We start from the raw sequence: 16444 nt of genomic DNA, 5'->3' as shown, positions 1-16444 counted from the left end.
ACTTTCTGTACTGATGTACATGACCTTATTCTTTCTGTCAGGCCTCACAGCTAATGTCAGATTATGTGGACAGATATAGAGAATCTAAACTGCAACCTGAGCTCCTGCTTCACCACAATCTCACACTCGATTTCAATCACTTGTGGAGAAAGTTTCAGAGAGTCTTAAACATCTATTTGGATATAAATATAATAAATGAATCGTGGTATAGGTAATATCATTAATAATGGGCACATCATTGGGGACATTATTATGAATTAAGTATATTAACTGATATTTACTATTATATTAATTAATTAATAAACTATATTAATCTGCAATCTATTGTTTAGTTTTGCTCTAAGGAGCTTCTGCTTCAAATAATCAGTTGATGAGGAAATCACTGAAATACGTAGCATTACACTATACGATGGGAGCAGGATTTAAAGTTTGAGAACACTGACACCTGGTGGTCACACAACATATTACATGTTTCTAGTTTATATATTTTATACAATTTTTAAATGGTTCATGTCTACAAGATGCTACAATGTCCGAAGATCTTTCGTTTGGTATTTTTGGTGCAAGTGTGTAATTATTCACAATTCTTAATTATTTTTTCAGTAACTTTTTGTAATTAATTGAAGCTCCAGTCCATAACTTATGAACTAAACTTCAGAACAACTACATTTTGTTTGGGACTCTTTAATTGGGGTATATTTTTAAAAGCTGTATTTCTATAGTTTATATAACCGTCAGTTTTATTTATTTTATTGCTGTCCCACGCTAGTGTCCAATTTAGGGTGTATTCAGCCTCATATCCAGTATTCCTGAGATAGGCCCTGACCAGGATAATGAGCTTAATAAAGATGGATAAACGAGTAATTTATTCATTTCGCAGATATTTTTTTATCCAACATGTGCTTTACTAGCATTCCTGGGATTTGAACACACACTTTTCTGTTAACTATCACAGACATTAATCCACTAAGCAACAAATTGTATTCCTTTTATACCACAGCAATCTACTAAAGTTTTCTTTCGTTTTTTTTTGCTAGAGAAAAACTTGTGTTTTTTTATCCAGTCGCAGTTCCATTTAATTTTGTGAAACAGTCACAAAACAAGTTTATATTCTCTAAACAAGCTATAAACAGTCATTTTCTCACCAGCCTATCATATTACTGAGGAACTGCAAAAAACCACCATCTTCCACACTGAGCATGAAAATGAACTTGTTTAATCTCCAGCTGTTACAATCCTCCAGCTCTTTCCAAAAATGAAAAATGTATCTTTTTTTCCTATTAAATGAATCAATTATTAGATATTTTGATTGTTAGATAGCAACACATCCTCAGGGAATCAGTTTATTATTATAGAAATAAATTCTGCAGCACATTCTCCATACACATCCCAAATAAATTTGTGGTTACCGGTGAAACAACGACATATTAGAAAGATCCATATTTTAATATAAACCTATTATTACAGAGCTACTGTTAAAGAAACACCATTTAAGCCAGGGGTAAACAATGCTTTCCACAAAAGGCCTGTGTGGGTGCAGGTTTTCATTCCAACCAAACAAGGGCCACACTAATTTCAATGATAGTCATTGAAAATGAAAATCATTAGATTTAAACAGGTAGAAAAGGTGGTGCTTGGTTGGAATGAAAACCTGCACCAACACCAGCCCTTTGTGGAAAAGATTGAACGATATTAAATATGAACTAAAAGCAATACACCATTAGTCCAACAGAGGGCAGTACATCAGAAGCACTGCTTGTCCGGTAGAACTAAATTCACCACTGGACTGGGGCCTTTTTAGGTAATATGTTTGTATCTGCAGTTTGAGGCCATAAAGGGGAGCTGGGTCTTGTTTTTAGTTCTTGGAACAAAAGCGAAGGGAAAAATCCACCAAACCATCATGATCAGATGAACGCATAGAAAAATGTAAAATCACCCTGAATGTGTTCCTACAGTAATTCTGTATTAAGATGCACATGCCCAGGAAGTCATTAACAAGGTCAGTATAGGTGGCATGGCAACAGTCTTAGTATTTAGTACTTAGTATTTGTACTTTTTTAGGATTACACATTGCTTTGAGAGTTTAAATGTTGTCTCGTGCATTATTTTGTGTAAATAACACTAACGCATACTGAAATATGGTGTGTACAGCCAGACATCAGCACTCAGCACAGTTACAAGTGGGTTCATTCAAGCATTTGTAAACATTTTTCAACTTTTCAACTCTGTGCTTCATTCCATTGCATCCACAGTCAAAAGTTAGAGACGAAAGTGTTTGAACATTGGTTACACAGTGTACACAGTATTAAGGCTGTTAGTGTGATATGCTGGTCATTTCCTCTCTGAACCCCAGTGTATTTCAGGATCTGGTGTATTTCACTGTGACTATGACTCACTGGAGCAGATCCGCACACTGAGTGTACACTTACTCTAAAAATCTTGAACCCCCGCCAATCTACCATTTCTCTTCTCTCTGCTTGTACAAAAAGGTATTTTTCATATTACATAAATGTATAGAAATGTAGTGGAAGTAGAAGTAGTGGTTAAGATGTGGCGCTCTCACCACTGCGGCCCCGGGTTCGATCCCCAGTCAGGGAACCAACCCCAGCCAGTAGGGTTGCACAAGCCAGTGCACTCTCAGTGTCGGTCCCAAGCCCAGATAAATGGGGAAGGTTGTGTTAGGAAGGGCATCCAGCGTAAAAACATGTGCCAAATCAAACATGCGGATGATCCGCTGTGGCGACCCCTAACGGGAGAAGCTGAAAGAAAGAAAGAAATTAAACTTGAAAACATACACAACAATGCCAGGAGTAAAAAAGAAACTAGAGTTAGCGCAGTGTCACTGTGGCTACTCGCACCGTACAGGAAAAATGATTTGTAGTGCGCCAAAATATGTTTATAAGAAAAAGTTTTTAACGACAGATTCTTTAGCATTTTATGTACAGCTTCAAGAGTTTCTCTTAAAAGGAGCAACAATTCCACATACTGAGGGAGTGAAAGACTAAAGGAGGGAAGAAATGAAGAAATTTTTAAAGTATGCTGAAATAAGTAAAATCATATCTTCAGAAAATTAAATATTAAATTTAAACACACACACACACACACACACACACACACACACACACACACACACACTTACAAATACATCTGTATTACACAAAAGCTGTCTAACAAATATAAATTATTTAATGTAATTTTTTAATTTGTATTTAATTTTATTTCATCAATTTAATTTGTGCCAATTTAGGTGATTATTCAATTTAATCACTATAATAAAAAAATGTTTTGCATTTTTTTTATTTATACTATTTTATTTTTTATATAATATTATAAAATATTATTTTATATATTATTTAACACATTAGGACATTTATTTAAAATAGTTTTAAAAATGTAAACTGTTGATGTTCACAAATGTTAATAATAAACTGCATTATAAAAAAAAAAACACAAGCAATTTTATGTTTTGCATTTCTTTCCCCTGACCGCACCAAAATTCAACCAAACTGTGAATTTTGTGTAACGTTACACCCCTACTCAATGGTTCTGCATGATTGGTTATCCTTCTCCCATGGATCTACATGACTATTCATCATCCTTCTCCTATTTCAAATCATCTTCCTAAAACTTACCTCACCTCACTTGAACTCTGGGCCAGAATATTTTACAAAAAAAAGCCAGAAATGAGGAAATGAACTGACATGACCCACTGTAAGGCAATATTACAAATATTATTTGCTTAACTGCCTTTCAAATGATTTATTATAAATCTGAAAACAATTTGAATCATTATGAATGGTTACCTGCTTTATAAAAGTTTGCTGAAGTAAAAAAAACAAGTGCAAACGTGTCTAAACCCCACCTTGGATAATCTAGGATGTAATCTAGCTCAGAGCAGAGTTCTCCACTGCAGTGTTGTGAGAGCCCATGCTCTCTCCAAGTGAATCTGATCCAGCTGTTGGCTATTTGACAGAACCAGACTGCACATGGCAAAATGTTTTCCTTTTCAGAAGTGTAATATTGGATATTTTTTGTTCCGTTCATCTGTCTGTTCACTCTATAACATTCTCTGGTTATTGGGTCATCTGGAAAAAAAATAAGAGTCTAGAAAATTTATAGTCCACATCTGTAAAAAGGGGAAAAAATTAAACTAAGTATTTTTTCTAGCTGACCAGTATGTGTGAATGTTGCTTTGTTAAAACTAAATAAAAAAGTAAATCCCCGGATGACAGACCTGCACCCTGCTGCTTCTCTCATTGTGTTGCACTACAAATAGTTCTGTCGAGACTGAACTTCCTCTATTGTTTGTTGCACAGAGCTAAGCATGGAACGCCTTGCTCAGCAGCTGTCTGGAATAATGGCCATGGTGGGCAGGATTTATATCCTCACTAGGCCTGTCTGCTGTAAAGACATGACCGGAAATGAACAAAGGATTTGGCATTCAGAGGAAGTGAAGTCTGTCACTAACTCTAAAGCCAGCATAGTGACAGAAATGTTATCATACTGGTGAATTTTTGTAGAATATTCTGTCTGCTTAGCTCATTAGTCCATGAGTAATCTCTAATCCTGCTCTAATTGTACGTATGGTTTCAGTAGCTGTGGAATCAATGACGACGTGTGCAATGTTTCATAACCATTTATAACATCAAGAATAAAAACACATTAAATATCTTCGCCATTTCAGTAAAGTTTATTTTCCTAGTGTAGACCAGAATTTTACATAAAAAATGTTAATCACAGCTTAAGAAAAAAAACACCGCGTTAAATGTGTGCGCACAATGAAGGAGTGGCGAGAGGATCAGCCTACACTGTTTACTCGTTGACCTCCTCCTCGTCCTCGTCAAAAGCATCTTCGCCATCGTTGGCTGTAGCTTCTTGGTACTGCTGGTACTCAGACACCAGGTCGTTCATATTGCTCTCAGCTTCTGTAAACTCCATCTCGTCCATCCCTTCTCCGGTAAACCAGTGCAGAAAGGCTTTCCGTCTGAACATAGCAGAGAACTGCTCAGAGATTCGTTTGAACAGTTCCTGGATCGCTGTGCTGTTGCCAATAAAAGTGGCGGCCATCTTGAGTCCCCTGGGTGGGATGTCACACACGGCCACTTTGACGTTGTTGGGAATCCACTCGACAAAGTAGCTGCTGTTTTTGTTCTGGATGGCGAGCATTTGCTCGTCTACTTCCTTCATGGACATGGGCCCTCGGAAGACGGTGGCCACCGTTAGGTAGCGTCCGTGACGCGGGTCACACGCAGCCATCATGTTTTTAGCGTCGAACATCTGCTGTGTTAATTCAGGCACAGTAAGGGCACGGTACTGCTGACTCCCCCTAGCGGTCAGTGGAGCAAAACCAGGCATAAAGAAGTGCAAGCGTGGAAAGGGAACCATGTTTACAGCCAGCTTACGGAGATCTGCGTTCAGCTGACCAGGGAAGCGCAGGGAGGTGGTGACTCCACTCATAGTGGATGAAACCAGATGGTTAAGATCGCCGTACGTCGGCGTCGTGAGCTTGAGTGTGCGGAAACAGATGTCGTAAAGTGCTTCATTATCAATGCAGTACGTCTCGTCCGTGTTCTCGACCAGCTGGTGCACGGACAGAGTGGCGTTATATGGCTCCACCACGGTATCAGAGACTTTGGGTGAGGGCATGACGCTGAAGGTGTTCATGATGCGGTCTGGATATTCTTCACGGATTTTACTGATAAGCAGCGTTCCCATGCCTGAACCGGTGCCACCTCCAAGCGAATGCGTGAGCTGAAAGCCCTGGAGGCAGTCGCAGTGCTCACACTCTTTCCTCACTACATCCAACACTGAATCGACTAATTCGGCTCCTTCTGTGTAGTGGCCTTTTGCCCAGTTGTTCCCTGCACCTGTCTGTCCTGCAGTGACCATAAAAAAACAAAGTGTTAGCATTTAAAAAAAAAATGAAATTCAATCACTTCACAAACCCCTCCCACTAGCAGTTAGAGATTTCCATGTGCCAATTGCTTCCCATTTATCATTTAGATTGAGAAGTATTAGCAATGCACGGCTGTCTGAGAAGGTTTCACAGGCCTCTGTGTAATGTTAAAGAAAACTGTTAGACAGTTACGGCTGAGTATGGGAGTTGTCTCATATAATTAAAGGAATTTATGATGAATAACTTTTTATTTAAACTCATTTATTTTTGTCATAATGTATAATAATGACTGCGAGGATAGAATTTTCCATTCATTCGTATTCCGTGTGGAAAATCTACTGGTATATATTAAGCACGTGAAATGTGTAATGAATGGAAACTACAAAGGCTGTGTCACCCTGAAGGCCCCACAGATATCTAACATAGATATCTATAGTTAAAACTGTTTATATTACAGTACAGTCAGTGATTTATACTTGTTGGTATACATCTAGCATGCAAGCAGGAATGTTAATGGATTCCTAAATATACACTATATTTGGACATGACTGAACTCTTTAAATATTTCAGCAACACTATAGGCATGCAAATGTACAACTTTAAATGTATGTGTTAGAGAAGTTGATATTGGTGCCAGTTACAAAGTTTTGTAGGTATAGATTTAGATTTGATATGTTTAGCTTTTAAGTTATAGCTATCAATAGGAACTTGTTTATTAAAACTAAGTTTATGGCCACCAGTTATCACCATAAAATTCTTCAGTTTTGATTGTTAGCTAAAGCCTTATATCCACCAACAGCTCAGCAGTAACAGAGAAACTTTGGTGGTCAGTGGTGTAATTAAAACAAAGATTACACACAAAAACTGTAAATGGAGCCATTTCTTTTAAACAATAAAAAAACGGAGGGTAAATGATTCCCTTTTTTTTACATTCATTACCATGTGCCTGTATTTCACACCATTGGAATAGTGTGAATCACTTTGTAATGATATATGATGAATATGTCAAGTCTGTGTAATCACCTGACATCATGTCTGTTACTGAAAAGTAGACATGAACAGGAGACTGCATGACAATTTCTTAACTTTTTTTTCTACGGTATATTACCTCACTGACAGAGTAGTAATACTACTATTACTCTCTGATCCAATATTAGGATAAATGTATCGCTCTGGATAAGGGCATGTGCCAAAATCCATGAACGTTAATGCGTAAAGTTATAATCTGGGATAGAAAGAAATCAGCCTCACTATTTCATACCATTCTGTGATTTTTCTTATAACCAATTGTAATAGTAATGCCCAGGGTTTCAGAAAAACCCAAAATAATCCACTTTATAAAATTTGCTTACAACAAATAGCCCTTATAGGCCATATATACTTTACACCATTTAACAGACGCCCATGTTCAGTGCGACTTACAGATATCTCTGTTATACAGCTGAGCAATCGAGGGTTAAGGGCTTTGCCTAAGGGTCCAGCAGTGGCATCTTGGTGGTGGTGGGATTTGAACCCATGAAAATTCGAGCAGAAAGCTTAATCTTTAAATCTTAATCACTGACCACTTCCCCATATTATACTCTTACTATTCTGCACTCTTGTCAAAAACCACTGTGTATATACAATACATAAACAGTTATATGATATATGACATCTCATATACAGTATATACATTTTGTATATTGTTATATACTGTACTATAAAAATATACTATTGTTTCAAGAACCAAGCACATGTTTTTGTTATACATAATGAAGAACATCTGGAACTAATATAGCTCTGGTAACAGTTTTTATGCAGACTTAGACAGTATTCCTATGACACCAGCCATTTTCATACGGCAACTTGCTAAAATTGTATTCATTCAAACTTTTAAGAGAAAAAGAACATAAATCATGCATAGACTTTACGGTTGTGGCCTTGCTCAAGGGCCCACCAGTGTGTATACTAGTAGTTCTAGATTTGAACATACAACACTTAGCACTGAACTACCAAACCTAGCACCATAGAGCATAGTTTGGGGGGAAAACCTTACCAAAGATGAAGTTATCAGGTCTAAAGAGCTGCCCAAATGTCCCGGATCGGACACTGTCCATCGTCCCTGGCTCCAGGTCCACCAGGACGGCTCGAGGCACAAACTTATGTGCTACAAACACAACACACATAGCCACACAGGTCAACTTAACACTGGGTTATTTTCCATTTGGACCTTTTATTTACAACCATGAGAAGTATACATACACTTGTGTCACTCTGTTTATATCAGTATGATGGTTCGTTGCTGAAACAGAAACCTGCATTCAAACCTACTGCAAACAGTTTTACTTGAAGATTCGGGAGCTGAATGCATTCTTTTGGAATGACGGCATGATTTAAGGATGAAGGCCAGTCATACTGAGAGTTGGGGATATTGGTCTGGTATGAGTATGTGTGTGTGTGTGTGTGTGTGTGTGTGTGTGGATGGGGGATGTTCAACAAGGACGCTGATTCATACATTCACACACTCACTTTCTCACACACACAAATACAGAGTATCGTATACTCACAGCTTGCCTCGTTGTAATAAACGTTAACTCTCTCCAGCTGAAGAACTGAGTCTCCCACATAGTTGCCTGCTGGATCAATGCCATGTTCATCACTTATGACTTCCCAGAACTGAGTGTGAAATAAAGCACAAAATGCATGTCTTGTACATCATGAACAAACCTTAATTGCGTTGAGATTCGGAAACTGAAATCTCATTCGTGTGTCCTAAACAGTATACTAATGGAATAAACCTTACTGTGAAATCGATAAGCACTAAAGTTCTCACAGTTTCAACAATACAGTACTGTTAGATTTTTTAGTACACTGTAGGATGTCAAGACAATTGTCAAGTTTATTTTAACTAAGTGAACATAAAATGCTAATAAATGGGGTACCTCTGAGTTCTTAACATCTTAAATAGGTTTTAGGAATGCTTTTTAATAGTATAGGTCTCTATGCGTAATGGCTTCTGTACAGGGCAAACCTAAAGAACCCTTAATGTAGCTAGATTGAACTTTTTTTCATATGCCATTCTTTTCTCATAATCTGTGATGTGATGTAGGGAGAAATTCAGAAACAAGTGAATGTATTAAATGTAAGTTACTCTGGTAATGATTAAGAATAAGCTTGAGGTTTCTAATATTTTTATAGTCTCAAGCAGTTTTCTATAAATAAATAAGATAAAATAAATAACACGCTACACCTCAAAATAGATTCAATTTTATTTTATTTTAAAGTTTAATTGGGGCACTTTGTTTCTATCCTATCCTAAACAAATCTCAATCTACCCCTCCCTTTGTAAGGTTGTGGCATCAGACACACTTTATATGGTGGTTTATAATTCTACAACTAGTAAAAAAGTATTCAATGATATGACTGTAACAACTACAGTAAACCCAAAGTGATTATATCTTAGTACTTTGGAAAGAAAATATAGACAGTTGTTCCTTTCAGTGGTATGGGGTTTTGGGACAAAACCTGCCACACCCATAGGCAGCTGAATCACTGTAACATTACACATGTAATTATAACAGGTGGATCTTTAGGCTGTTGTTTATTCATACTAAAAGAAGTTTAATACAAAAGAATTACTGCTAATAATGAACAGAAAAGACATCTATTATAGCTCCTAAAGGCTTTTTGTATTCTACTTCAATGAATGTACACAATGGAAAGGTGTAAATAAAAGAAAATAAGATTTACCTTGGTGCCAATCTGGTTGCCACACTGTCCTGCTTGTATATGAACTATTTCTCTCATTTCTGCTGTTAGTGGTGAAGCTGTAACACACTTCACTCCTGTCTGAGCTGAACTGCTGAATTCTGAGTTGCTCAGTGCTGATATAAATCTCTCTCTCTCTCTCTCTCTCTCTCTCTCTTCCCTCTCTGCAGCACATTACTTTCTACATGAAGTGCACTAGTAGGGGATAAGTATTTTTAGTATGGCCACATGTAGTGCACATGGAATTGAGCAGTAGTGATCTGTTTGAAACCCAGCCTCCCTGGAACTCAGGTTTAAAGCCCCGCCCACAACAGCTGCCAAAGGTTTGAGTGTCACATCAAACCTCCAATCAAAACCTCCAGTTAGCTCATAGGCCAGCACAATGGGGTGATCTTGTATTACAAAAGTGTGTTTCTGGGCTGTTTTTGATCAACTTGATTTGCATAACCCCTAGGGCAAAATGAAAACTAGGGCATTTATTTGAATCATAATTATGTTTCATTACTTTTGGGTTTCATGTGGGAAAATGTTGAAATATATTTTTTATAATATGGTTATAAAGGGCACATAAACTAAAAACGCAACAAATTCACAACATAAAAGTTTGCATGGCATTTTGCGAACGTGGTAAAACATGTAATTCACCTTTATCTTCAGTTCCATCTTCATTCTTCCATCTTCACATCAGCAATCGGAATTCAGCATATCGTAGTAAAATGTTCACTTTCGTTTAGTTCATTTGCAGCATTTTTTTTTCCTGTCAGGTTTTGCTGTATTTTCAAGATTTCTATAATGTTGTCTGTTACATTCACGCCAGTTTTCAATTCTGCCACTTTTCCATAGACCCATTTTGTTTCAATTGCAATTTTTATTCATGTAGAAACCATGAGCATTCTCATGTCTGGTATATCCACTGTACTTACAATCATAAACTGAAAGTCAATCCCAATTGTGAGATAGAATTGAAAGATACAGAAAGTGTGTTGATCACATGATCGCGTTTTTTGGGGGGGCTTTGTATATCTTCAGCACTTCCTTCATACCGATCTTATATTTTCTTTCTTTGTATCTTTGTTTTAATATTTTTACTCCATACATTGGTACATATTGGTTGTACAACCACCACCAAACACACACACACACACACACACACACACACACACACATACGAAAGCTTTAATCACACACATTGACCCTCTAATCAAAAGGTTGATTGTGAGCTGATTAATCAGCTTAAAACAGATGGTTAATTGGGAGATTTTGGGGAAAAGGGCTTCAAACAGGTTTAAACCAAAATCTCCTCAGAGCACTGCTATAGCACTAGCCCTACAGAAAGTTAATTACGTTTTTCAGTAAAATGGTTAGCTCAGGGCAGACATTTTGGGTCATCCTTAAAATTCGGCCATTTGTAATATTCATGGCATTATGATTGTGTGTAAAGAATTATTATCATCCAATTTGTGTTAAACTCTCAGCCTACACTCTTTATAGCAGTGCAGTAAACTAATTTTGTTGTCCTCTCCGACATGCTGCTGCAAAGTCTTCAGCTGTTCACATCTATCCGAGAGAACGCATGGTTTGTTAGCTCAGCTGAGAGAACCAGCAGAGGCAATTCACTTTATCTGAGCTGGAACATATGCTCAAGAGATATTCCTCTGGGCATACTTATCAGTCTGATTTGTTAACACCACACATGAGTACTGCATTACTACATTTCAAGCTGCTGAGTTAGAAAGTTTCAACAAAGCAAGTAACCTTTAGTCATCTAACATGCTTATTTCAAATGTATGGTTTCTTTCCTATTAGTTAGCATGTAAGGTTGCACTTCCAGCTATGAGGAAGAAATTAATCTCATAGGTAGTTGGTTTGACAGTACCACAAGAGGAGATTTACCCAGAACAGGTCAAAGTCTATCCCACTGACATCATTTCTTCTTGTGGGCCTGAAAACACAATGATTTGTAATGATTTCTTTCATAGCAAATGTTCAGATCACATGTTTCATTAACAAACAGCAAAGGGAAATAATTTTTTAGTATGATGGGCCCCCTGGTGGCAGACTAGCAGCAGTTTGGAAATCTAGAAAAACGATAAAAAAAAAAAATAAAAAAAAATCAGAAAAAATCATAATTATGAATTTTCTAATATATTAAGGCATTTTGTATTTTTCTTGGCAAAAAAAGTAAGAGATAAAAAAAATCTCTCATGGTACTTATTGCCAGGGGACAATGAGTAGAGATTTCCATTCAAATGTGAATGTATGTTTAGACATTTAGACATTTATCTCATTGATAAAACCGAGCAGCTACAAGCTTAAGGGCATTGCTCAGGGGCCCAGGAGTGGCAGCTTAGCATGCCTGGGATTTAAACGCATATCCTTTGGAACCACTAAGATACCACCTCCCCATACAACATAGCAAGGGAACTTTTGGGCCTTGGCACAAAGCAATACATTCAATACAAACCTAACACTGATCATCACCATGCGACTATATATCCATACAGAGAAGCATGGTGGTGGTAGCATCATGTCTCTTCTTTGTCTAATGGCCTTCTTTCCTCATTCCTGACTTTTGGTGGATGATCTACTTTATAAAGAATCTTTATTAATTTTAATATATATATATATATATATATATATATATATATATATATATATATAAATATTTTTTTTTTTTTTTTTTTCTCAAAATTTTGTTTTACAGAATTTTCTAGTATGGGGTATTGTATTATAACCAATAAGTGATTTGGTGCAATTTCTTTCCAGATTTGATTTGATAGTTCTTCTTCTTTGTGGCACTGTTGGTTTAGGTATGCTTTCTAAGAAAACTAGAAAACTAGAAAAATAGTTTTTTTTTAATGCTGAGATTGTGTACCACTTACAGCTGCACACAGATAGACAGATAGACATTCAACTAATTGTGTGACTTGTGGTGGCACCTGATTACACCAGAAACGATTCTGTGTTTCAAAGTAAGAGGGGTGAATACTTGTGCAATCAATTTGTGACTCACATCTCAATTTATTCCATTTTCATTTCTAGGTTGTAACAGCAAAATGTGAAAAAGTTCATAAGGGTGTGAATATTTATTCCAAGCAAGTATTGTACATTATGTTCGTATTGCATCATGATGTTGCTCAGTGTTTATCTTTTCATTCATCTGAGTGGTAAAGCATTTTATAATACCCTGTTTCACCTAATGCAGGTTTCTTAGTGGGTAAAAACTGGCTTATATGCACTATATGGGTAACATTTAAGTAGATAGGAGTCTGTTTTTTTATGACTGATAAACACTGCCTGGAATCTTTGTCACAATCACCACAAGGTGGACTTGAGGAATCATGCATAAGCTATTTATCAACACGTCAACATATTTATAATAGCATTTAAGCCACAAATGATCTCATTAATGGGGAACAAATGCTATATTAAATCACAGGCAAAACCATACACAGTACCACATTCAGTGAAATGATTTTATAACTAGTGCATGACAGAGAAAGAAATAGAAAATTAATGGAAAGGATAAACATTTAAAATGAAAAGAAATAAATATAATGTAAAAAAGTAATAAAGTGCAGTTTTCAATGGCTTGTTTTATGTGTGTGTGTGTGTGTGTGTGTGTGTGGGGGGGTGTAAGAGCAGATTGAATCAGTGGATGAAGTATGTGTATTTGGCACTCTTAGTGGATTCAAACACTCCTGTGTACAAACCTCTTACATAAAAAAAAAAAAAATATATATATATATATATATATATATATATATATATATATATATATATATATATATTAATAAAAGGGGACACAAGAAAACTTTAATTTGCATTGAAGAAATTCCAGTTTGCCAAAACCTATATTATTTTTTTTCTAAAAAAAAAAAACAAAACAAAAGGAAATAAATCAGTATATCAGTATATATCAATCTAAATCTGTATATCTTAACTTATTTTCTTATTATATCTGAGTTTGCGAATACAACCTGGAACAACTGAGATCACTGTTAGGAAGTCACTCACATAAGCTGCATGAAGACATAATTGGGACTTCACAGCGGTGATCTGGCACCAAAATACTGCCATCTGGTGTGTTGTGGTTGATCCCATTGTTGTTCTAAGGCTGGCAGTTGTTGTCATGCATTTAGCTATGTGGACTTCATATCCTTACATGAAGGAACATATATATGAAGATTATTTTGGTGGATCAATTGTTTTGTCAAATGCTATAAATGTCATTTTGTATAGAAATGTGTATTACCTGATTACAAAAGCACAACCCTAGACATTTTCTTCAGGGTTTATTTATTTATTTATTTTTAGAAATAAAGATTTTTTTTTTTTTTTTTTTTTTTTTAGAACATGTGGTGTGATAAGTTCCTTTTATGAACAAGACTTTGTTATTCATTGCTTTCATTTTTCATTGCAAAACTACACCAACTTCTTCTTCTCTTAGTCTTTTGTTCAATTTGCATATTTCCTGACCTGTTGTCTGTTCTCTGGTTTTGGGACCCTCAAAACCAGGGTCTTACCCTTTAATCCAGTTTTTAAAATTTATTTAATAAACTCAACCATGCATTTGTACATAATTGGTCTGTAATTAACAATCCGTAACAGGCATCATAAGAAACAATCTAATTGGTTATACCAATACAATAAAATAAAAAAAGAACCCAGTCATTATGGTTGCACAATACAGTGCACTCTTAGTGCAAAGCCCAGATAAATGGGGAGGATTGCACACAGGTGGACTATGTTCTATGCAGGAGATGCAACCTGAAGGAGATTGGAGACTGTAAGGTGTTGGCAGGGGACAGTGTAGCTAGACAGCATCAGATGGTGGTCTGTAGGATGGTTTTGGAGGTGAAGAAGAAGAGCAGGAGAGTGAGAACTAAAAGAAGAATAAGATGGTGGAAACTGAAGGAGGAAGAGTGTAGTGTGAGATTCAGGGAAGAGGTCAGACAGAGGTTTGGTGGTGTTGAAGAGGTGTTGGATGATTGTGCAACTACTGCAGAAGTGAAAAGGGAGACAGCTAGAAAGGTACTTGGTGTGACATCTGGAAAGAGAAAGGAAGACAAAGAGAGGTGGTGGTGAAATGACGGAAGTGCAGGAGATCATGAGGAGAAAGAGGTTGGCAAAACAGAATTAGGATCGACAGAGTGATGAGCAAAGTAGGCAGGAGAACAAGGAGATGCGGTAGCAGGTGAAGAGGGATGTGCCGAAAGTTAAGGAAAAGGCATATGAGGAGCTGTATGAGAAGTTGGACACTAGGAAAGGAGAAAAGGATTTGTAGCGATTGGCCAGGCAGAGGGACCGAACTGGGAATGATGTGCTGCAAGTTAGAGCAATAAAGGATGCAGATTGAAATGTGTTGACTAGTGAGGAGAGTGTGTTGAGAAGATGGAGGGAGTATTTTAAGAAGCTGATAAATAAGGAAAATGAGAGAGAGAAGGTTGGATGATGTGGAGATGGTGAAGCAGGTTATAATAAGGAGGAAGTGAGAGCAGCTATTACGAGGATGAAGAGTGGAAAGTCAGTTGGACCAGATGACATACCAGTAGTATTGCACAGTTTTTTATAGTCAACAAAGATAAACCTATGATGAATAGACATTTGGTGCCACCCAGATGACAATGGGATTCCTTTTGAGTCTGGTTCCTCTAAAGGTTTCTTCCTCATACCATCTCAGGGAGTTTTTCTTTATCACAGTCACCACTGGCTCACTCATTAGGGACAAACGTACAATTATAAAAAACAAACTAATTGGCACTAAACCAATGCACTCTTTTATAAAACGTTATAACTGCTTTATCTCTGTAAAGCTGCTTTGAGACAATGTCAATTGTTAAAAGAACTCTACAGATAGAAAAGAATTGAATTGAATAGTCAAGTAGAAGGTTCAAATTAGTATTGATTTTTATATTTGCTTGTGAGTGCAGGAGCGACATCCATAATTATCTATAAATTGAGGACAGCTGAGAAGATCCTCGGGGTCTCTTTACCTCCATCATAAACATTTACACTACATGCTGCGTCCACAAATGCACCAGAATTGTGGCTGATCACACACACACACACACACACACACACACACACACACACACTCATCATCCTCCTGCCATCTGGGAAAAAGTACCGAAGCATTCAGGCACTCATGCCCAGGCTGTGTGACAGTTTTTTTCCACAAGCCATCATACTCCTCAATAAAAAGAGACTGGACTGATATACACACACACACACACACACACACACACACACACACAAATGAACAAACTCATTAAATGAAAAATCTGTTTGCAAATTTGCTGCTAAAACATTAAGTGTATGTATGTACAGTATTTATTATTATACGGACAATTAATCCTCCTTGGTATGGAATTCACCAGAGCTGCACAGGTTGTTGCTGGGATCCTCTTCCACTCCTCCATAATGACATCACAGAGCTGCTGAATGTTAGACACATGGTGCATCTCTACCTTCCACTTGAGGAGCCCCACAGGTGCTCAATAGGGTTCAGGTCTGGAGACATACTTGGCCACTCATCACCTTCACCTTCAGCTTCCTCAGCAAGGCAGTTGTCATCTTGGCGATGTGTTTGAGGTCGTTATTATGTTGTTAAACTGCAGTTCGGCCCAGTTTCTGAAGTGGGGCATCATGTTCTGCTTCAGAATATCACAGTAAATGTTGGAATTCAGGGTCCCTCAATGAACCGCAGCTTCCCTGTACCAGAAGCACTCATGCAGCCCCAGACCATGATACTACCACCACCATGCTTGACTGTAGGTTAGACACGATTTTCTTGGTTCT

The 16444-nt window shown here is 37.1% G+C and overlaps 2 protein-coding genes across 4 annotated transcripts in view; one reads left to right on the top strand and one right to left on the bottom strand.

Moving 5' to 3' along the window:
• The window catches only part of LOC124384961 (uncharacterized protein C18orf63-like), a 62934-nt gene that overhangs the window by 45591 nt on the left and 899 nt on the right, over positions 1-16444 (top strand). The gene's annotated exons all lie outside the window — the stretch shown is intronic.
• Positions 4668-9781, bottom strand: tubb6 (tubulin, beta 6 class V). Its single transcript, XM_046847991.1, has 4 exons — positions 9626-9781; positions 8443-8551; positions 7932-8042; positions 4668-5876 (listed from the first exon to the last, which is right to left on the bottom strand). Exons 1-4 carry the CDS (start codon positions 9680-9682, stop codon positions 4813-4815), a joined length of 1341 nt encoding a protein of 446 aa, XP_046703947.1. The 5' UTR covers positions 9683-9781; the 3' UTR covers positions 4668-4812.

Source organism: Silurus meridionalis, chromosome 4 (assembly GCF_014805685.1).
Source record: "Silurus meridionalis isolate SWU-2019-XX chromosome 4, ASM1480568v1, whole genome shotgun sequence".
In the NCBI taxonomy this organism is placed as follows: domain Eukaryota; kingdom Metazoa; phylum Chordata; class Actinopteri; order Siluriformes; family Siluridae; genus Silurus; species Silurus meridionalis.
Note: the sequence above shows the minus strand (reverse complement) of the source record. Positions and strands in the feature narration are given on the sequence as shown.

Excerpts from the sequence above, each read along its gene's own strand:
- tubb6 (XM_046847991.1), bottom strand. The coding sequence starts at position 9,682 with ATGAGAGAAATAGTTCATATACAAGCAGGACAGTGTGGCAACCAGATT. Across the intron at positions 8,552-9,625 it reads GCAACCAGATTGGCACCAAG|TTCTGGGAAGTCATAAGTGA; the intron begins GTAAATCTTATT and ends TTTCACACTCAG. Across the intron at positions 5,877-7,931 it reads ACCTGATAACTTCATCTTTG|GACAGACAGGTGCAGGGAAC; the intron begins GTAAGGTTTTCC and ends TGGTCACTGCAG.